General features: G+C 45.0%; 3 protein-coding genes across 3 annotated transcripts in view; 2 read left to right on the top strand and 1 right to left on the bottom strand.

The window, feature by feature from the left end:
* Window positions 1–22,139, bottom strand: part of LOC149979040 (NLR family CARD domain-containing protein 3-like) — a 418,685-nt gene extending 396,546 nt beyond the window's left edge. The window contains exon 1 of the mRNA XM_090197872.1: window positions 22,054–22,139. Coding sequence (XP_090053998.1) covers window positions 22,054–22,076 — 23 coding nt within the window. The 5' untranslated portion in view covers window positions 22,077–22,139. The remainder of the gene's footprint in view (window positions 1–22,053) is intronic.
* LOC110516333 (NLR family CARD domain-containing protein 3-like) overlaps window positions 1–22,567 on the top strand; it is a 369,172-nt gene that overhangs the window by 183,756 nt on the left and 162,849 nt on the right. The gene's annotated exons all lie outside the window — the stretch shown is intronic.
* Window positions 1–22,567, top strand: part of LOC149979039 (NLR family CARD domain-containing protein 3-like) — a 316,914-nt gene that overhangs the window by 183,743 nt on the left and 110,604 nt on the right. The window lies entirely within an intron of this gene.

Below are 22,567 nucleotides of genomic sequence, written 5' to 3'. Positions count from 1 at the left end.
GCTCTCTCTGCTCTCTCTCTCTCTGCTCTCTCTCTTTCTGCTTTCGTTATCTGCTGTCTCTCTCTGCCCCCTCTCTCTATGCTCTCTGCTCTCTTCTCTCTGTTCTCTGCTCTCTCTCTCCCTCTGCTCTGTCTGCTCTCTTCTCTTTGTTCTCTTCTCTCTGTTCTCTGCTCTCTCTCTCCCTCTGCTCTCTCGTCTCTCTGTTTTCTGCTCTCTTTCTGCCTCTGCTCTCTCTGTTCTCTGCTCTCTCTGTTCTCTGCTCTCTCTGTTCTCTGCTCTCTCTCTCTTTCTCCCTTTGCTCTCTCTGCTCTCTGCTATCTCTCTTCTCTCTGTTCTCTGCTCTCTATTTTATCTGCTCTCTCTGCTCTCTGCTCTTCCTCTCTGCTCTCTCTGCTCTCTCTCTCTTTCACTGCCCTCTCTCTGCCCTCTCTGCTCTCTCTCTCTTCTCACTCTCTCTACTCTCTGCTCTCTCTACTCTCTGTTCGCTCTCTGCTCTCTCTGCTCTCCGCTCTCTCTCTGCTCTCTCAGCCTGCTCTCTGCTCTCTCTCTCTGCTATCTCTCTCCCTCTGCTCTCTCTCTCTGCTCTCTCTCTCTGTTCTCTCCTCTCTCACTCTGCTCTCTCTGCTCTCTCTCTCTGCTCTCTCTCTCTCTCTCTCCCTCTGCTCTCTCTCTCTGCTCTCTTTTCTCTCTCCCTATCTGGTCTCTTCTCTCTCTCTCTGCTCTCTCGCTTTTCTCTGCTCTCTCTGCTCTCTCTCTGCTCTCTCTCTTTCCGCTCTCATTATCTGCTGTCTCTCTCTGCTCCCTCTCTCTCTGCTATCTGCTCTCTCTCTTCTCTCTGTTCTCTCTGTTCTCTGCTCTCTCTGCCCTTTGTTCTCTCTGCTCTCTGCTCTGCTGCTCTCTCTACCCGCTCTCTCTGCTCTCTCACTCTCTATTATCTCTGCTCTATCTGCTCTCTTTGATCTCTCTCTCACTCTGCTCTCTCTCTGCTCTCTCAGCCTGCTCTCCGCTCTCTCCCTCCCTCTCCTCTCTCTCTCTCTCTCTCTCTCTCTCTAATGCTCTCTGCCCTCTCTCAGCCTTCTCTCTTCTCTCTGCCCTGTCTCAGCCTTCTCTCTTCTCTCTGCTCTCTGCTCTCGCTCTCAGCTCTCTCCCTCTGCTCTCTCTCTCTCTAATGCTCTCTACCCTCTCTCAGCCTTATCTCTTCTCTCTGCTCTCTCTCTCTCGCTCTCTCTCTCCCCCTCTGCTCTCTCTCTCTCTGCTCTCTCTACCCGCTCTCTCTGCTCTCTCACTCTCTATTATCTCTGCTCTCTCTGCTCTCTTTGATCTCTCTCTCACTCTCTGCTCTCTCTCTGCTCTCTCAGCCTGCTCTCCGCTCTCTCCCTCCCTCTCCTCTCTCTCTCTCTCTCTCTCTCTCTCTCTAATGCTCTCTGCCCTCTCTCAGCCTTCTCTCTTCTCTCTACCCTCTCTCAGCCTTATCTCTTCTCTCTGCTCTCTCTCTCGCTCTCTCTCTCCCCCTCTGCTCTCTCTCTCTCTGCTCTCTCTCTTTTCTCTCTCCCTATCTGGTCTCTTCTCTCTCCCTCTGCTCTCTTCTCTCTCCCTCTGCCCTCTCTATTTGCTCTCTCTGCTCTCTCGCTTTTCTCTGCTATCTCTGCTCTCTCTCTTTCTGCTCTCATTATCTGCTGTCTCTCTCTGCTCCCTCTCTCTGCTCTCTGTTCTCTCTGCTCTGCTGCTCTCTCTACCCGCTCTCTCTGCTCTCTCACTCTCTATTATCTTTGTTCTCTCTGCTCTCTTTGATCTCTCTCTCTCTCTGCTCTTTCTCTTTGCTCTCTCAGCCTGCTCTCCGCTCCCCCCCCCTCTCTCTCTCTCTCTCTCTCTCTAATGCTCTCTGCCCTCTCTCAGCCTTCTCTCTGCTCTCTCTTCTCTGCTCTCTCTATGCTCTCTCTGTGTGCTCTGCTCTCTTCTCTCTCACACACACACTCTCTGCTCTCTTCTCTCTCTCTCTCCCACACTCTCTGCTCTCTCCCTCCCACACTCTCTGCTCTCTCTCTCTCCCACACTCTCTGCTCTCTCTCTCTCTCCCACACTCTCTGCTCTCTCTCTCTTTCCCACACTCTCTGCTCTGTCTCTCTCTCCCACACTCTCTGCTCTCTCTCTCTGCTCCCTCTCTCTCTTTTCCCTGCTCTCTGCTCCCTCTGTGTGCTCTGCTCTCTTCTCTCTCACACACACTCTCTGCTCTCTCGCTTTTATCTGCTCTCTTTGATCTCTCTCTCTCTCTGCTCTCTCTCTTTGCTCTCTCAGCCTGCTCTCCGCTCTCCCCCCCCCCTCTCTCTCTCTAATGCTCTCTGCCCTCTCTCAGCCTTCTCTCTTCTCTCTGCTCTCTCTCTCTCTTTTCCCTGCTCTCTGCTCCCTCTGTGTGCTCTGCTCTCTTCTCTCTCACACACACTCTCTGCTCTCTCGCTTTTATCTGCTCTCTTTGATCTCTCTCTCTCTCTGCTCTCTCTCTTCGCTCTCTCAGCCTGCTCTCCGCTCTCTCCCCCCCCTCTCTCTCTCTCTCTAATGCTCTCTGCCCTCTCTCAGCCTTCTCTCTTCTCTCTGCTCTCTCTCTCTCTTTTCCCTGCTCTCTGCTCTCTCTGTGTGCTCTGCTCTCTTCTCTCTCTCACACACACTCTGCTCTCTCGCTTTTCTCTGCTCTCTCTGCTCTCTCTCTCTCTGCTCTCTTGCTTTCTGCTCTCGTTATCTGCTGTCTCTCTCTATGCTCTCTGCTCTCTCTTCTCTCTGTTCTCTGCTCTCTCTGTTCTCTGCTCTCTCTCTCCCTCTGCTCTCTCTGCTCTCTCTCTCCCTCTGCTGTCTGCTCTCTCTCTCTTCTCTCTCTTCTCTGCTCTCTCTCTTCTCTCTCTTCTCTGCGCTCTCTCTTCTCTCTGTTCTCTGCTCTCTCTGCTCTATGCTCTCTCTCTGTTTTCTGCTCTCCCTACCCGCTCTCTCTGCTCTCTCACTCTCTATTATCTCTGCTCTCTCTGCTCTCTTTGATCTCACTCTCTGCTCTCTCTCTTTGCTCCCTCTCTCCCACACACTCTGCTCTCTCTCTCTGCTCTCTCTCCCACACTTTCTGCTCTCTCTATCTTAACAGTGGTGCAGTTTGGACAATCACCACTTGATGGCAGTGTTAAACCAGAAGTGATGAAAACAACATCACTGCATAGAGAGAGAGAGAGAGAGTCTAATATACTGATATACAGCAACATTCAGAAAGTATTCAGACCCCTTGACTTTTTACACATTTTGTCACGTTACAGACTTATTCTAAAATGGATTAAATGTATTTTTCCCCCCTCATCAATCTACACACAATAACCCATAATTACAAAGCAAAAACTGTTTATTTTATGTGTGAACATTTTCATTAAAAAAAAAAAAAACGTAGATATAACATTTACATAAATATTCAGACCCTTTACTCAGTACTTTGTTGAAGCACCTTTGGCAGCGATTACAGCCTTGAGTCTTCTTGGGTATGATGCTACAAGCTTGGCACACCTGTATTTGGGGAGTTTCTCCCATTCTTCTCTGCAGATCCTCTCAAGCTCTGTCAGGTTGGATGGGGAGTTTCTCCCATTCTTCTCTGCAGATCCTCTCAAGCTCTCTCAGGTTGGATGGGGAGTTTCTCCCATTCTTCTCTGCAGATCCTCTCAAGCTCTGTCAGGTTGGATGGGGAGTTTCTCCCATTCTTCTCTGCAGATCCTCTCAAGCTCTGTCAGGTTGGATGGGGAGTTTCTCCCATTCTTCTCTGCAGATCCTCTCAAGCTCTCTCAGGTTTGATGGGGAGCGTTGCTTCGCTGCACAGCTATTTTCACGTCTCTCCAGAGATGTTTGATCGGGTTCAAGTCTGGGCTTTGGATTGGCAACTCAAAGGCATTCAGAGACTTGTCCAGAAGCCACTACTGCATCGTCTTGGCTGTGTGCTTAGGGTCGTTGTCCTGTTGGAAGGTGAAACTTTACCCCAGTCTGAGGTCCTGAAAGCTCTGGAGCAGGTTTTCATCAAGGATCTCTCTGTACTTTGCTCTGTTCATCTTACCCGTAATCCCGATTAGTCTCCCAGTCCCTGCAGCTGAAAAACATCCTCACAGCATGATGCTGCCACCACCATACTTCATCGTAGGGATGGTGCCAGGTTACCTCCAGATGTGATGCTTAGCATTCAGTTTGCTTAGCAAACCAGTTAAATCTTGGTTTCAAAAGACCAGAGAATCTTGTTTCTCATGGTCTGAGAGTCCTTTAGGTGCCTTTTGGCAAACTCCAAGCGGACTGTCATGTGCCTTTGACGGAGGACTGGCTTCCATCTGGCCACTCTACCATAAAGGCCTGATTGGTGGAGTGCTGCAGAGATGGTTGTCCTTCTGGAAGGTTCTCCAATCTCCCATCGGGTTCTTGGTCACCTCCCTGGCCAAGGCCCTTCTCCACTAATTGCTCAGTTTCACAGGGCGGCCAGCTTCAGGAAGAGTCTTGGAGGTTCCTAACGACTTACGTTTCAGAATGATGGAGGCCACTGTGTTCTTGGGGACCTTCAATGCTGCACAATTATTTTGGTACCCTTTCCCAGATCTGTGCCTCACTACAATCCTGACTGGGAGCTCTAATACACACACAGTGTCCTGTAGGCCAATCCTACAGTACTTCCATATACACCCCCCATCTACTACTGCCACTATATATATATATATATATATATATATATATATATATAGACCACCTGATAGAACCCAGGTCTCATCTCTCTATCAGTACTAGCCACTACTACTGCTACTATATATATACAGTGCCTTGCGAAAGTATTCGGCCCCCTTGAACTTTGCGACCTTTTGCCACATTTCAGGCTTCAAACATAAAGATATAAAATTGTATTTTTTTGTGAATAATCAACAACAAGTGGGACACAATCATGAAGTGGAACGACATTTATTGGATATTTCAAACTTTTTTAACAAATCAAAAACTGAAAAATTGGGCGTGCAAAATTATTCAGCCCCTTCATCACCATTCCATCACCATTCCATCACCATTCCACCACCATTCCATCACCATTCCATCACCATTCCACCACCATTCCATCACCATTCCACCACCATTCCATCACCATTCCATCACCATTCCATCACCATTCCATCACCATTCCATTACCATTCCACCACCATTCCATCACCATTCCATCACCATTCCATTACTTTTCCACCACCATTCCATTACCATTCCATTACCATTCCATCACCATTCCACCACCATTCCATCACCATTCCATCACCATTCCATCACCATTCCATCACCATTCCACCACCATTCCATCACCATTCCACCACCATTCCATCACCATTCCATCACCATTCCACCGCCATTCCACCACCATTCCATCACCATTCCATCACCATTCCATCACCATTCCATCACCATTCCACCACCATTCCATCACCATTCCATTACTATTCCACCACCATTCCATTACCATTCCACCACCATTCCATTACCATTCCATCACCATTCCATTGCCATCCACTTCCACAGTTCTTTACTAAAAACATATTTATTTGTTACATTTGACTGTGTAAAACCTAGCAGTACTACTGATTTCTCTGAGAGTGAGGCAGATATATATTATTACTGTGTAAAACCTAGCAGTACTACTGATTTCTCTGAGAGTGAGGCAGATATATATTATTACTGTGTAAAACCTATCAGTACTACTGATTTCTCTGAGAGTGAGGCAGATATATATTATTACTGTATAAAACCCAGCAGTACTACTGATTTCTCTGAGAGTGAGGCAGATATATATTATTACTGTGTAAAACCTAGCAGTACTACTGATTTCTCTGAGAGTGAGACAGATATATATTATTACTGTGTAAAACCTAGCAGTACTACTGATTTCTCTGAGAGTGAGGCAGATATATATTATTACTGTGTAAAACCTAGCAGTACTACTGATTTCTCTGAGAGTGAGACAGATATATATTATTACTGTGTAAAACCTAGCAGTACTACTGATTTCTCTGAGAGTGAGGCAGATATATGTTATTACTGTATAAAACCTAGCAGTTCTACTGATTTCTCTGAGAGTGAGGCAGATATATATTATTACTGTGTAAAACTATTACTGTAATTTAATGATGCCAATGTGTTTTCATTAATTGAAAACCCTTAGTCTATTTTAAGAGAATTTGTAAGATTCTTGTTTGCATAAAATAGACGGAGACCAGTCTTTTCAATAATAGGTAACAGAATTTATTCTCGGAGCGTGCTGCCACTTCACCACGAGCAACAGTCGTCCTTTAGTATGTGCCTCAATGCTAATGCTGTAACAGAAACCCCTCCTCTCGACAGGGACAAAGTGAGGTGAAAAGTTCATTCTAACTTACTAACACACTCCCAGGTAACTTTTGACCCCTCAACATTATCGATCACCACTGAGCTGACAGTTCTAATTAACAGAAAACTTAGGAATGAACTCACTGTCTTATCTAAAAACCCCAGAGCTCAGTTCCGTAGGTTCAACCATAGGTTAACTACCTTATGTGTTTACACAGTCCACAACCCATTAGTTTCTTCCTAGTTGGAATGGTGTTCATTACCTTTAATTACTCCTTGTCCGTGTCTCACAATCCCACCTTATGAACTCATATTGTTAATCAGATATAATAAAACAGAGTATAAGTTTACTTAGTTACAGTTCTATTTTAAATGGGTATATTGTTTATTCATTTATTCATAATAATTCTAACAATCCACCCTAAAAATGAATAAACAATTCATTCCATCATTAAATAGGTGCTGGGGGACAGGACGGTGATCTTGTACGAATAGGATATTAACTAGGCGTGGGGAGACAGGAAGGGAATTCTATGCGGACAAGATAACTTGAATGGTCAATTGAATTGTGGGAGTATTGACCATCGTTCCGATTCAACAAATAGTACTGAAATAAAGTCCAAATGAGGAGGAGAGGGAAACCAAAATCTAGAGGAATGGGATAAAAGCCAAATCTATAGACAAGAGGTTCTAGGCGAGAAAATATTGGCGTGAGATTAACAATATTATTGTCTTTAAAAGCCCTCTGACACAACCGGCAAATAAGATGTTAACTAGGGATTTACGACCCCTGGGCTTATAGTTGTATAGGTAAGACCTAATATCCGATTCAACAGTCAAAGCTATTGACAATGTTTCCACAAAGGAGAAAACGAAGGAGAGAATACACACCATAAAAAAACTAGCTCGATAGATCCGGGTGCCTTGGAAGCCAGAGGAGTTATTAATCAATGATTAAACAAATAAATAGGGTTAGTGGGTTAGTGGAGAAAAGACAGATAAACAACGGGCAGAGGGGCTAAATACAGCTAGGATATGGTTAGCCGAGGCGAGGAAGGGAGCTGAGAACAAAGGAAAAGGAAGGGAGGCGTCCAAAATCTGACTCGGACAAAGACCCTGAATAGAAGCTGATATTACTAAAATAGTCAGGAAGGGTTTAACCTGATGACGGGTGAGGGTTCCCTTTTGAGAACGACCCCTCCCACGTTCAGCTGGAACGCAAAAATATTCTTAGAAATATTTAACCTCCACACATTAACAAGTCCAATAGCTCAAATGAAAGATAAACACCTTGTTCATCTAGCCAGCAAGTCAGATTTTTTAAATGTTTTACGGCGAAAACACACCACATATTTATATTAGACCACCACCGAAACCAAGACAAGAGGCAGCCATTTTATCCCAGAAAATATAAAATTATAAAAGCAGGATTAAAAAATAAATCATTCACTAACCTTTTGAAAATCTTCATCAGATGACAGTAATAGGACATGTTACACAGTACATTTTTTTTTTCAATAATATGCCATTTATATCCATAAATGTCCATTTACATTGAATTGATGTTCAGAAAATACTCAAAAATGTCCGCAGAAAATATAGATAGCGCCGCAAGATAACGTAAATAGACATCATAAACTTTGACTAAATATACATGTTCTACATATAGTTAGAAAGATACACTGCTTCTTAATGCAATCGCTTTGTTACATTTCTTTTTAACGTTACAGAAATCGCTCACTATTCAATATTCTGAGACGGCGCTCAGACATAAGCAATATTTCTCCGCTATGTTGGAGTCAACAGAAACACACAATTTCAGCATAAATATTTCCTTACCTTTGATGGTCTTCGTTCAGAATGTACTGGAAGGGTTCATACTTACCCAAAACATTGTTTGGTTTCAAGTCTTGTGTCTTTGTATTAGCATCTGCTAACAATATCAGCTGAAATGCTCCCAAAATGTCCTCTGGTCCCGAAAAGTTGCGCATCAAAACTTCAAAATTACATATTATATGTCGACTAAACAGGTCAAACTAAGTGCAGAATCAAGCTTTAGGATGTTCTAAACGTACAAAACAATTTTCAATTCAACCGGTCATTGTTAGTTCTCCTCCGGAGTGCTGGAACAAAGGAATGGATGGGACCAATTCACGCACTCATTTCACTCCCATAGGGCCAAAACTCGCGGGATTTGAACGATTAAACACTCTACTGAATGAGGACATCTAGTGGAAGACATAGAAAGTGTCCCCAGATCCATAAGTGGTTGGGAAGGGTGGGGGCGATCACGTCAAAGTTGCCCCAACTTTCATGATCCCAAAACTAGTTTGGAAGAATGCCTGCCCTGTGAGTTCTGCTATACTTACAGACATAATTCCAACGGTTTTAGAAGCTTTAGAGTGTTTTCTGTCCAATAATAATTATTATATGCATATATTAGCAATTTTGGACAGATTTCTTTTCAATTTACTATGGGCACGCAATTCCTCCAAAGGGGGCAGTATTCTGCCTAGCCTTAAGAGGTTTTTAAATTAGGACTATTTCCTGGGAATTCTCGGTGCCGGAGTTTGCGACTACAGACAATTATAATAATTTAATTATTGGCGGGGAAACTCAATCATTTCAATAGCGGAAACACCAAGGTTCGTATCTCAGCTTTGAAACCGATAGACTAAAATTGATTTTAGATTGTAATTCATCTATTTGTATGTTTTGCCTGAAAAAATATGGTCGCTAGTGTTTGTAAAAGATATGAACTGAACATTTAATATGTTGTTTAGGTTGAATTGAAAGAAGAATTCATTCAAAATAATGGCGAGACAATTTCGATGTAATACGCTATTTTGCCCAAAATTATCTGCTAGAATAATGTATTGAGAGTCATATTTAAATAAAAGTATCATAGAAGAGAAAGTCACCTAAACCTGATTAATTTTAGGGAATAACGGAGAGATACGATACAGTTTTGTGCCACCAGGATGATATATTTTTTTATGAATCGACTGACATACGATAAATTTAGCACAGAACATGGTACGTTTAAATGTTAGGGTATAGAAAGTTGAGAAGTTTGGTTGGTTTAACTTTGTCTATAGAATTTAAAGCAGAACTCAATCTGAATAGGGAATATATATTTTACAGAGGCAGGCTGACTTGAAGGTAAAACTGCGTCATTTTACGTTGACTACACAACAACGTTCCTCAAATAATGACAGAGAAAATGGGTTGTGGCATTTAGAGGGAAAATGCATGCATTATAGCTTGAGTTACTTTTCAAAAGTGGCTAAAAGTTCTATTTTTTTTTATTTTAAAGGAGCTGAATATCGTCTGAAAAGATGCTACAGCTAGCAACAGAATTGCTAGGCCTTCCATTGAGCTATATTTGGCTATTTTTCTACTTTTTTTATTTATTTTACTTTACTTTATTTAACTAGGCAAGTCAGTTAAGAACAAATTCTTATTTTCAATTATGGCCTAGGAACAGAGGGTTTAACTGCCTGTTCAGGTGCAGAATGACAGACTTGTACCATGTCAGCTCAGGGATTTGAACTTGCAACTAGTCCAACGCTCTAACCACTAGGCTTCCCTGCCTCCCCTATAATATAGGTAGGTAAGAATAGTTTAATCGTAAAAAGTTGTGGTTATTTCCCGAGTATTGATTTTTGGTTAGGTAACGCCAGTGAAATCGAACAAGAAGTTAACGTGTTCTAAACATTACGGGGAACAATGAAATGTCTACAATAGGGTATGGCTGGCTAGGAATGTCTTATTTAAAGGGACAGTGCACGTTTATCACAGTGGTTTGAGTGTATTGCTGGGTATATGTTACGGATACAGGTATCCTGTGTCTGTGTGTATATGTATCCAGGGTATAAAATATTTTGGGGCGACAATTTGGAGATAGACTGAATGAGTTACATGAAACATCGAGGAAATTTAAAACGTATGGTTTGAGGGTATTATCATAATTATTGTTGTTGTAGTAAACATTTGGGTTAAGGGGATTTCCCTGTTCCCAGAGATAAGATATCTTAAAGGGGTACACTCACATATGGAACATTAGGAGTTTTATTTTCTGAGTTTTAATTAGACAAGTGAATAAAAATGGTTAAAGATAAAGGGTTCTTTAATAGGGTCTAATATGGTGATGAACACGAATGTAAAGTGGTGGTGTGACCTTTGACCTTATCATGGCTATCTCTTGGGGTCTGATCAGCCTCAGGGGAGAGCCATTTGTATAATGAATTTGTGGTCATTTGGGTCACTAGTTATAAGGTAAATTAATTAAAACGGAGTTATAGTTTTGGGTTAGAATTTTAGTTTGAACTGCAGATGAGAAAGTGGTTCAGGAAATTTTACAATATTAGCTGTGAAGTTTTTGAATTGGCTATTATTGATTTGTTATTACAACAGAAAAAATCCTATCCTATTTATCATTGAGAAAAAATAGGGGGAGATAAGATTCATTGAGGTTTGGATAGGATATATATTAAGCCAATAGGGCAGGAAATTACATAGAAAAATATGTTTCAGTTCTTAGGGGTGGTTAAAACGGTAGATAAGGTATCTCAAACTATGAAACATATATTAAATTATTGATGTGACTGATTTTTAAGGTTAACCCATGTTATTTTTTGAAAAAATACAGTGGATTCCCAAAGGAGAGATGTCATTAACACAGTAAAGAGATAATAATAATAATAATTTTGCACGCCCAATTTTTCAGTTTTTAATTTGTTAAAAAAGTTTGAAATATCCAATAAATGTCGTTCCACTTCATGATTGTGTCCCACTTGTTGTTGATTCTTCACAAAAAAATACAGTTTTATATCTTTATGTTTGAAGCCTGAAATGTGGCAAAAGGTCGCAAAGTTCAAGGGGGCCGAATACTTTCGCAAGGCACTGTATATATATTTTTTAGCTAACACATAGGCATAGAGGTTAAAGATATAATAAGATAAAAGATATGAGAAACTGTTTGTTAACCAAGCCTGTATGTCCAGGATTTTATGAATTACAGGTGAAGTCACTCAATCCAGTCCCTGAGGCTTGTTGGGGGGACCATACCAAGGACTCCTGGTGACAGCTAGCTGAAAGAGCTACCTGGATTCATATCACACTGCGGGAGGGTAAGACACCCTAACACTGTCGAACAATAACAGTGTTCGAGAGGAGAACTGGAATTAACAGAATTCCAGGGGCCATCTCTCGAATGAAGATCTCTCCTCCGTCATTTCATCCCTGTTTTTGTTCATAGAAGTGAAAGTGTGTCTGGTTCTTGCTAATGATGTGTTCTCGGGGAGAGGGTGGGGCTTCACATGTGTGCTGACCGTCCTGAGCTGTTTAATTGTAGGGGCCATAGTCCTGATCCATCATGATCCCCGGAGAAGGCCAAAGGGGGTAACTTGACTCATGTGCTAGACGACGGAACTTTGACATTACCAAAGCATCTCAAAAGATCACTGAAACGGCCTCCCGGGTGGCGCAGTGGTTAAGGGCGCTGTACTGCAGCGCCAACTGTGCCATCAGAGTCCCTGGGTTCGCGCCCAGGCTCTGTCGTAACCGGCCGCGACCGGGAGGTCCGTGGGGCGACGCACAATTGGCCTAGCGTCGACCGGGTTAGGGAGGGCTTGGTCGGTAGGTCCTTGTCTCATCGCGCACGAGCGACTCCTGTGGCGGGCTGGGCGCAGTGTACGCTAGCCAAGGTGGCCAGGTGCACGGTGTTTCCTCCGGCGCATTGGTGCGGCTGGCTTCCGGGTTGGATGTGCGCTGTGTTAAAGAAGCAGCGGCTTGGTTGGTTGTGTATCGGAGGACGCATGACTTTCAACCTTCGTCTCTCCCGAGCCCGTACGGGAGTTGTAGCGATGAGACAAGATAGTAGCTACTACAACAATTGGATACTACGAAATTGGGGAGAAAAAGGGGTAAAACAATTTTAAAATTTTTTTTTAAAAAAAGATCACTGAAACAAAACAGTAAGGAAATGAGAGTGGGATTGGGAAGGTGGAGTTCTAGGTATACCAAATGTGGCCTCTGACTCCTTTGCAGTTCAGGACTAAGAGCAGCTATTATGGAAGACATGTTACGGTGCGTGAATGAGGACCCAAAAGCGAATTAACTTAAACAGAGCTTCTTTAATTACCAAACATAGGTAGGCTCAGACGGACCGGCAGATTCCGACAGGACAAGACAAGGTTACAGCAAACATGACGACAGTCTGGTTCAGGCATGAAACACAACAAACAAGAATCCGACAAGGACAGGAGCAGAAACAGAGAGAGATATAGGGACCTAATCAGAGGGAAAAAGGGAACAGGTGGGAAAAGGGGTGACGAGGTGGTTAGGAGGAGACAAGGCACAGCTGGGGGAAAGAGGGGGAGAAAAGATAACCTAACAACGACCAGCAGAGGGAGACAGGGTGAAGGGAAAGGACAGAGACAAGACACAACATGACAGTACATGACAGTACCCCCCCACTCACCGAGCGCCTCCTGGCGCACTCGAGGAGGAAACCTGGCGGCAACGGAGGAAATCCTCGATCAGCGCACGGTCCAGCACGTCCCGAGAGGGAACCCAACTCCTCTCCTCAGGACCGTACCCCTCCCAATCTACGAGGTACTGGTGACCACGGCCCCGAGGACGCATGTCCAAAATTCTACGGACCCTGTAGATGGGTGCGCCCTCGACAAGGATGGGGGGGGGGGGGGGAAGACGAGCGGGGGCGCGAAGGACGGGCTTGATGCAGGAGACATGGAAGACCGGGTGGACGCGACGAAGGTATCGCGGAAGAAGAAGTCGAACTGCGACAGGATTAATGACCCGAGAAATACGGAACGGACCAATGAACCGCGGGGTCAACTTGCGAGAAGCCGTCTTAAGGGGAAGGTTCTGAGTGGAGAGCCAAACTCTCTGACCGCGACAATATCTAGGACTCTTAGTTCTACGCTTATTAGCAGCCCTCACAGTCTGCGTCCTATAACGGCAAAGTGCAGACCTGACCCTCTTCCAGGTGCGCTCGCAACGTTGGACAAAAGCCTGAGCGGAGGGGACGCTGGACTCGGCGAACTGAGATGAGAACAGCGGAGGCTGGTACCCGAGGCTACTCTGAAAAGGAGATAGCCCGGTCGCAGACGAAGGAAGCGAGTTGTGGGCGTATTCTGCCCAGGGGAGCTGTTCTGACCAAGACGCAGGGTTGCGAAAAGAAAGACTGCGTAAGATGCGACCAATAGTCTGATTGGCCCGTTCTGCTTGACCGTTAGACTGGGGGTGAAAGCCGGAAGAGAGACTGACGGAAGCCCCAATCAAACGGCAAAACTCCCTCCAAAATTGAGATGTGAATTGCGGACCTCTGTCCGAAACGACGTCTGACGGAAGGCCATGAATTCTGAAAACATTCTCGATGATGATTTGTGCCGTCTCTTTAGCAGAAGGAAGCTTAGCAAGGGGAATGAAATGAGCCGCCTTAGAGAACCTATCGACAACCGTAAGAATAACAGTCTTCCCCGCTGACGAAGGCAGTCCGGTGACAAAATCTAAGGCGATGTGAGACCACGGTCGAGAGGGAATAGGAAGCGGCCTGAGACGGCCGGCAGGAGGAGAGTTACCGGACTTAGTCTGCGCGCAGACCGAACAAGCAGCCACGAAACGACGCGTGTCATGCTCCCGGGTGGGCCACCAAAAACGCTGGCGAATGGAAGCAAGCGTACCCCGAACGCCAGGGTGGCCGGCTAACTTGGCAGAGTGAGCCCACTGAAGAACGGCCAGACGAGTAGGAACGGGAACGAAAAGAAGGTTCCTAGGACAAGCGCGCGGCGACGGAGTGTGAGTGAGCGCTTGCTTTACCTGCCTCTCAATTCCCCAGACAGTCAACCCGACAACACGCCCCTCAGGGAGAATCCCCTCGGGGTCAGTGGAGGCTACTGAAGAACTGAAGAGACGAGACAAAGCATCAGGCTTGGTGTTCTTAGAGCCCGGACGATAAGAAATCACGAACTCGAAACGAGCGAAAAACAGCGCCCAACGCGCCTGACGCGCATTAAGTCGTTTGGCAGAACGGATGTACTCAAGGTTCCTATGGTCAGTCCAAACGACAAAAGGAACGGTCGCCCCCTCCAACCACTGTCGCCATTCGCCTAGGGCTAACCGGATGGCGAGCAGTTCGCGGTTACCCACATCATAGTTACGTTCCGACGGCGACAGGCGATGAGAAAAATACGCGCATGGGTGGACCTTGTCGTCAGAGAGGGAGCGCTGAGAAAGAATGGCTCCCACGCCCACCTCTGACGCGTCAACCTCGACAACGAACTGTCTAGAGACGTCAGGTGTAACAAGGATAGGAGCGGATGTAAAACGATTCTTGAGGAGATCAAAAGCTCCCTGGGCGGAAACGGACCACTTAAAGCACGTCTTGACAGAAGTAAGGGCTGTGAGAGGAGCTGCCACCTGACCGAAATTACGGATGAAACGACGATAGAAGTTCGCGAAGCCGAGAAAGCGCTGCAGCTCGACGCGTGACTTAGGGACGGGCCAATCAATGACAGCTTGGACCTTAGCGGGATCCATCTTAATGCCTTCAGCGGAAATAACAGAACCGAGAAATGTGACGGAGGAGGCATGAAAAGTGCACTTCTCAGCCTTCACAAAAAGACAATTCTCTAAAAGGCGCTGGAGGACACGTCGAACGTGCTGAACATGAATCTGGAGTGACGGTGAAAAAATCAGGATATCGTCAAGGTAAACGAAAACAAAGATGTTCAGCATGTCTCTCAGGACATCATTGACTAATGCCTGAAAGACAGCTGGAGCGTTAGCGAGGCCGAAAGGAAGAACCCGGTATTCAAAGTGCCCTAACGGAGTGTTAAACGCCGTCTTCCACTCGTCCCCCTCCCTGATGCGCACGAGATGGTAAGCGTTACGAAGGTCCAACTTAGTGAAAAACCTGGCTCCCTGCAGGATCTCGAAGGCTGAAGACATAAGAGGAAGCGGATAACGATTCTTCACTGTTATGTCATTCAGCCCTCGATAATCTATGCAGGGGCGCAGAGACCCGTCCTTCTTCTTGACAAAAAAAAACCCCGCTCCGGCGGGAGAGGAGGAGGGGACTATGGTACCGGCGTCAAGAGCTACAGACAAATAATCTTCGAGAGCCTTACGTTCGGGAGCCGACAGAGAGTATAGTCTACCCCGGGGGGGGGGTGGTTCCCGGAAGGAGATCAATACTACAATCATACGACCGGTGTGGAGGAAGAGAGGTGGCCCTGGACCGACTGAACACCGTGCGCAGATCGTGATATTCCTCCGGCACCCCTGTCAAATCACCAGGCTCCTCCTGTGAAGAAGAGACAGAGGAAACAGGAGGGATAGCAGACATTAAACATTTCACATGACAAGAGACGTTCCAGGAGAGGATAGAATTACTAGACCAATTAATGGAAGGATTATGACAAACTAGCCAGGGATGGCCCAAAACAACAGGTGTAAAAGGTGAACGAAAAATTAAAAAAGAAATGGTTTCACTATGATTACCAGAAACAGTGAGGGTTAAAGGTAGCGTCTCACGCTGAATCCTGGGGAGAGGACTACCATCCAGGGCGAACAAGGCCGTGGGCTCCTTTAACTGTCTGAGAGGAATGTCATGTTCCCGAGCCCAGGTCTCGTCCATAAAACAGCCCTCCGCCCCAGAGTCTATTAAGGCACTGCAGGAAGCTGACGAACCGGTCCAGCGTAGATGGACCGACAAGGTAGTGCAGGATCTTGAAGGAGAGACAGGAGTAGTAGCGCTCACCAGTAGCCCTCCGCTTACTGATGAGCTCTGGCCTTTTACTGGACATGAAGTGACAAAATGACCAGCGGAACCGCAATAGAGACAGAGGCGGTTGGTGATTCTCCGTTCCCTCTCCTTAGTCGAGATGCGGATACCTCCCAGCTGCATGGGCTCAGCACCCGAGCCGGCAGAGGAAGATGGTAGTGATGCGGAGAGGGGGGCAACGGAGAACGCGAGCTCCTTTCCACGAGCTCGGTGACGAAGATCAACCCGTCGCTCAATGCGAATAGCGAGTTCAATCAAGGAATCCACGCTGGAAGGAACCTCCCGGGAGAGAATCTCATCCTTTACCTCTGCGCGGAGACCCTCCAGAAAACGAGCGAGCAAAGCCGGCTCGTTCCAGCCACTGGAGGCAGCAAGAGTGCGAAACTCAATAGAGTAGTCTGTTATGGATCGATTACCTTGACATAGGGAAGACAGGGCCCTGGAAGCCTCCTCCCCAAAAACAGATCGATCAAAAACCCGTATCATCTCCTCCTGAAAGTCCTGATACTGGTTAGTACACTCAGCCCTTGCCTCCCAGATTGCCGTGCCCCACTCACGAGCCCGTCCAATAAGGAGAGATATGACGTAGGCGACACGAGCAGTGCTCCTGGAGAAAGTGTAGGGCTGGAGAGAAAACACAATATCACACTGGGTGAGGAACGAGTGGCATTCAGTGGGCTCCCCAGAGTAACACGGCGGGTTATTGATTCTGGGCTCCGGAGATTCGAAAGCCCTGGAAGTGGCCGGTGGATCGAGGCGGAGATGGTGAACCTGTTCTGTGAGGTTGGAGACTTGGGTGGCCAGGGTCTCAACGGCATGTCGAGCAGCAGACAATTCCTGCTCGTGTCTGCCTAGCATCGCTCCCTGGATCCCGACGGCTGAGTGGAGAGGATCCGAAGTCGCTGGGTCCATTCTTGGTCGGATTCTTCTGTTACGGTGCGTGAATGAGGACCCAAAAGCGAATTAACTTAAACAGAGCTTCTTTAATTACCAAACATAGGTAGGCTCAGACGGACCGGCAGATTCCGACAGGACAAGACAAGGTTACAGCAAACATGACGACAGTCTGGTTCAGGCATGAAACACAACAAACAAGAATCCGACAAGGACAGGAGCAGAAACAGAGAGAGATATAGGGACCTAATCAGAGGGAAAAAGGGAACAGGTGGGAAAAGGGGTGACGAGGTGGTTAGGAGGAGACAAGGCACAGCTGGGGGAAAGAGGGGGAGAAAAGATAACCTAACAACGACCAGCAGAGGGAGACAGGGTGAAGGGAAAGGACAGAGACAAGACACAACATGACAGTACATGACAAGACATCTATGCAAGTTCCTGTGTAGTTCATGGAAACAGGTTATAGCTCACATCATGTGAGAGGGCTACATAAATCTACATGGAAGAAGATGGAGTGTAGTGAAAGTAAGGGTTTCAGTGCATTCCAGGTAGAAAAACTTAGAGCAGCTGATTGCTCAGCAGAATACAAGCAGAGTCTCCCTGACAAAGCAGATACTGACTGTGGAGTTGTCCAGAGCCAAGAGCTTGTGTGGATAGTTCAGATGAAAGATCTTAACCTTTTGTAACTAGGGGGCAGTATTTTCATTTTTGGATAAAAAACGTTCCCGTTTTAAACGGGATATTTTTAAACGACAAGATGCTCGACTATGCATATAATTGCTATGCATATTCGAGCATCTTTTTGTGGCAAAATATCTTGTTTAAAACGGGAACGTTTTTCATCCAACATTTTTAATAGCGCCCCCTAATGCATAACTAAGGAAAGGGAAACTGGTTACCTAAGGGAATGGCCTGTATGGTAAAGCTATTCACGGAAGCAGTGGTGTAAAGTACTTCAGTAAAATACTTTAAAGTACTACTTCAGTTGTTTTGGGGGGAATCTGTCCTGTACTTTAATATTTATATTTTAATAACTTTTACTTTTACTTCACTAGATTCATAAATAAAATGATGTATTTTTAACTCCAGACATGTTCCCTGACAGACAAAGGTACTCCTTACATTCTGAATGCTTAGCAGGACAGAAAATTGTCAAGAGAACATCTCTGGTCATCCGTACTGCATCTTATCTGGCAGACTCACTAAACAGAGAACATCCCTGGTCATCCGTACTGCATCTTATCTGGCAGACTCACTAAACAGAGAACATCCCTGGTCATCCGTACTGCATCTTATCTGGCAGACTCACTAAACAGAGAACATCCCTGGTCATCCGTACTGCATCTTATCTGGCAGACTCACTAAACAGAGAACATCCCTGGTCATCCGTACTGCATCTTATCTGGCAGACTCACTAAACAGAGAACATCCCTGGTCATCCCTACTGCCTCTGATCTGGAGGACTCACTAAACAGAGAACATCCCTGGTCATCCCTACTGCCTCTGATCTGGTGAACTCACTAAACAGAGAACATCCCTGGTCATCTCTACTGCCTCTGATCTGGAGGACTCACTAAACAGAGAACATCCCTGATCATCCCTACTGCCTCTGATCTGGTGAACTCACTAAACAGAGAACATCCCTGGTCATCTCTACTGCCTCTGATCTGGAGGACTCACTAAACAGAGAACATCCCTGGTCATCCCTACTGCCTCTGATCTGGTGAACTCACTAAACAGAGAACATCCCTGGTCATCTCTACTGACTCTGATCTGGAGGACTCACTAAACAGAGAACATCCCTGGTCATCTCTACTGCCTCTGATCTGGAGGACTCACTAAACAGAGAACATCCCTGGTCATCCCTACTGCCTCTGATCTGGAGGACTCACTAAACAGAGAACATCCCTGGTCATCCCTACTGCCTCTGATCTGGAGGACTCACTAAACAGAGAACATCCCTGGTCATCCCTACTGCCTCTGATCTGGTGGACTCACTAAACAGAGAACATCCCTGGTCATCCCTACTGCCTCTGATCTGGAGGACTCACTAAACAGAGAACATCCCTGGTCATCCCTACTGCCTCTGATCTGGTGAACTCACTAAACAGAGAACATCCCTGGTCATCTCTACTGCCTCTGATCTGGAGGACTCACTAAACAGAGAACATCCCTGATCATCCCTACTGCCTCTGATCTGGTGAACTCACTAAACAGAGAACATCCCTGGTCATCTCTACTGCCTCTGATCTGGAGGACTCACTAAACAGAGAACATCCCTGGTCATCCCTACTGCCTCTGATCTGGTGAACTCACTAAACAGAGAACATCCCTGGTCATCTCTACTGACTCTGATCTGGAGGACTCACTAAACAGAGAACATCCCTGGTCATCCCTACTGCCTCTGATCTGGTGGACTCACTAAACAGAGAACATCCCTGGTCATCCCTACTGCCTCTGATCTGGAGGACTCACTAAACAGAGAACATCCCTGGTCATCTCTACTGCCTCTGATCTGGTGGACTCACTAAACAGAGAACATCCCTGGTCATCCCTACTGCCTCTGATCTGGAGGACTCACTAAACAGAGAACATCCCTGGTCATCCCTACTGCCTCTGATCTGGTGGACTCACTAAACAGAGAACATCCCTGGTCATCCCTACTGCCTCTGATCTGGAGGACTCACTAAACACAAATGCTTTGTTTTTAAATCATGTCTGAGTGTTGGAGTGTGACCCTGGCTATCTGTCAATTAAAATAACAAGAACATTGTGCCGTCTGGTTTGCTTAATAAAAGGAATTTAAATTATTACTACTTTACTTTTACATTTAATACCTAATTATATTTCAAACCAAATACTTTTAGACTTTTCCTGAAGTAGTATTTTACTGGGTGACTTTTACTTTTAATTGAGTCATTTTCTATGAAGGAATCTTTACTTTTACTCCAGTTTGAGAACTGAGTTCTGTTTCCACCACTGTTCTAACGTTCCATATGAGACACAGTTTCAACAAACATTCTGGAACTGAGTTCTGTTTCCACCACTGTTCTAACGTTCCATATGAGACACAGTTTCAACAGACATTCTGGAACTGAGTTCTGTTTCCACCACTGTTCTAACGTTCCATATGAGACACAGTTTCAACAGACATTCTGGAACTGAGTTCTGTTTCCACCACTGTTCTAACGTTCCATATGAGACACAATTTCAACAGACATTCTGGAACTGAGTTCTGTTTCCACCACTGTTCTAACGTTCCATATGAGACACAGTTTCAACAGACATTCTGGAACTGAGTTCTGTTTCCACCACTGTTCTAACGTTCCATATGAGACACAGTTTCAAAAGACATTCTGGAACTGAGTTCTGTTTCCACCACTGTTCTAACGTTCCATATGAGACACAGTTTCAACAGACATTCTGGAACTGAGTTATGTTTCCACCACTGTTCTAACGTTCCATATGAGACACAGTTTCAACAGACATTCTGGAACTGAGTTCTGTTTCCACCACTGTTCTAACGTTCCATATGAGACACAGTTTCAACAGACATTCTGGAACTGAGTTATGTTTCCACCACTGTTCTAACGTTCCATATGAGACACAGTTTCAACAGACATTCTGGAACTGAGTTCTGTTTCCACCACTGTTCTAACGTTCCATATGAGACACAGTTTCAACAGACATTCTGGAACTGAGTTCTGTTTCCACCACTGTTCTAACGTTCCATATGAGACACAGTTTCAACAGACATTCTGGAACTGAGTTCTGTTTCCACCACTGTTCTAACGTTCCATATGAGACACAGTTTCAACAGACATTCTGGAACTGAGTTCTGTTTCCACCACTGTTCTAACGTTCCATATGAGACACAGTTTCAACAGACATTCTGGAACTGAGTTCTGTTTCCACCACTGTTCTAACGTTCCATATGAGACACAGTTTCAACAGACATTCTGGAACTGAGTTCTGTTTCCACCACTGTTCTAACGTTCCATATGAGACACAGTTTCAACAGACATTCTGGAACTGCGTCGGCTACAAAGTTACTTTCAATTTCATATCAGGAAATAAAGTAACGGTCACTGGGTGAATTAGTTTTGCATTGCCCGGCTCCCCGGGGGAGCAGAGTTTAAGCATTTTAGACCATTCCATTGGTCCATAAAATATATGTCCACCCACCTGTAGCACCGGGCCATGCAAAACAAACTTCCCACTGTCGCAGAGACACAGAGTTCTAATCCCAGACGCGTTTCTTCAAGACATCTCTCTTACATTATTATAGATAAACATATAATTTACTCGAAACCAAGTTTAGCTGTGTTTTTTTTCTCCAATATGTGAGTTACTGTAGGACTTTAATAATTGTAAGCAGGCCTACAAACCAAAAATGTTTTAATTTGAGAATGTTCATTTGTATGCCTCAAATATTAAACTGTCTTAAAATATGTGATGATTAGTTGAATCAGGTGTGTAAGTGCTGGTAAGAACAAAAGGATGGAGAAACCCTGAGATAAACATTAAACCATATCATTGAAAAGCTCCTCCACCATCTTTACCAGACGTGTTACTGATAACATGTAGGACTACTGATTAGTTGAATCAGGTGTGTAAGTGCTGGTAAGAACAAAAGGATGGAGAAACCCTGAGATAAACATTAAACCATATTATTGAAAAGCTCCTCCACCATCTTTACCAGACGTGTTACTGATAACATGTAGGACTACTGATTAGTTGAATCAGGTGTGTAAGTGCTGGTAAGAACAAAAGGATGGAGAAACCCTGAGATAAACATTAAACCATATCATTGAAAAGCTCCTCCACCATCTTTACCAGACGTGTTACTGATAACATGTAGGACTACTGATTCGTTTCCACTTTGAAAACTGCTGTCTGTCAGCAACTCAGCTCAAGTAGCAGTTCTACTATCTAGTAGAACTTCATTCTCTTACTCTGTCCAATAGAATAAATTGTTGTTCAAAGATACTTACTTCTTTTTTTTTCTTCTCCCCATTTCGTGTTTTCTGCTCTGTCGTCTCAAAATGGATCCTGAACAAAAGAACAACTTTACTTTCTGTTTCAGCTCAGCCGCCTCCCCACCCTGATAATAAAGTGTTATATTGGTATCTTCCACTAGATGGCAGTAAACACCTGCTGTAACTAGACTTTACAACTATGTGTTCTGTTTCAGCTCAGCCGCCTCCCCACCCTGATAATAAAGTGTTTTATTAGTAACTTCCACTAGATGGCAGTAAACACCTGCTGTAACTAGACTTTACAACTATGTGTTCTGTTTCAGCTCAGCCGCCTCCCCACCCTGATAATAAAGTGTTATATCAGTAACTTCCACTAGATGGCAGTAAACACCTGCTGTAACTAGACTTTACAACTATGTGTTCTGTTTCAGCTCAGCCACCTCCCCACCCTGATAATAAAGTGTTATATTGGTATCTTCCACTAGATGGCAGTAAACACCTGCTGTAACTAGACTTTACAACTATGTGT

This window comes from Oncorhynchus mykiss, chromosome 13 (assembly GCF_057628025.1).
Source record: "Oncorhynchus mykiss isolate SJ-2025 chromosome 13, ASM5762802v1, whole genome shotgun sequence".
In the NCBI taxonomy this organism is placed as follows: Eukaryota; Metazoa; Chordata; class Actinopteri; order Salmoniformes; family Salmonidae; genus Oncorhynchus; species Oncorhynchus mykiss.
The sequence above is the reverse complement of the archived record's forward strand: the minus strand, read 5'-3'. Positions and strand labels throughout refer to the sequence as shown.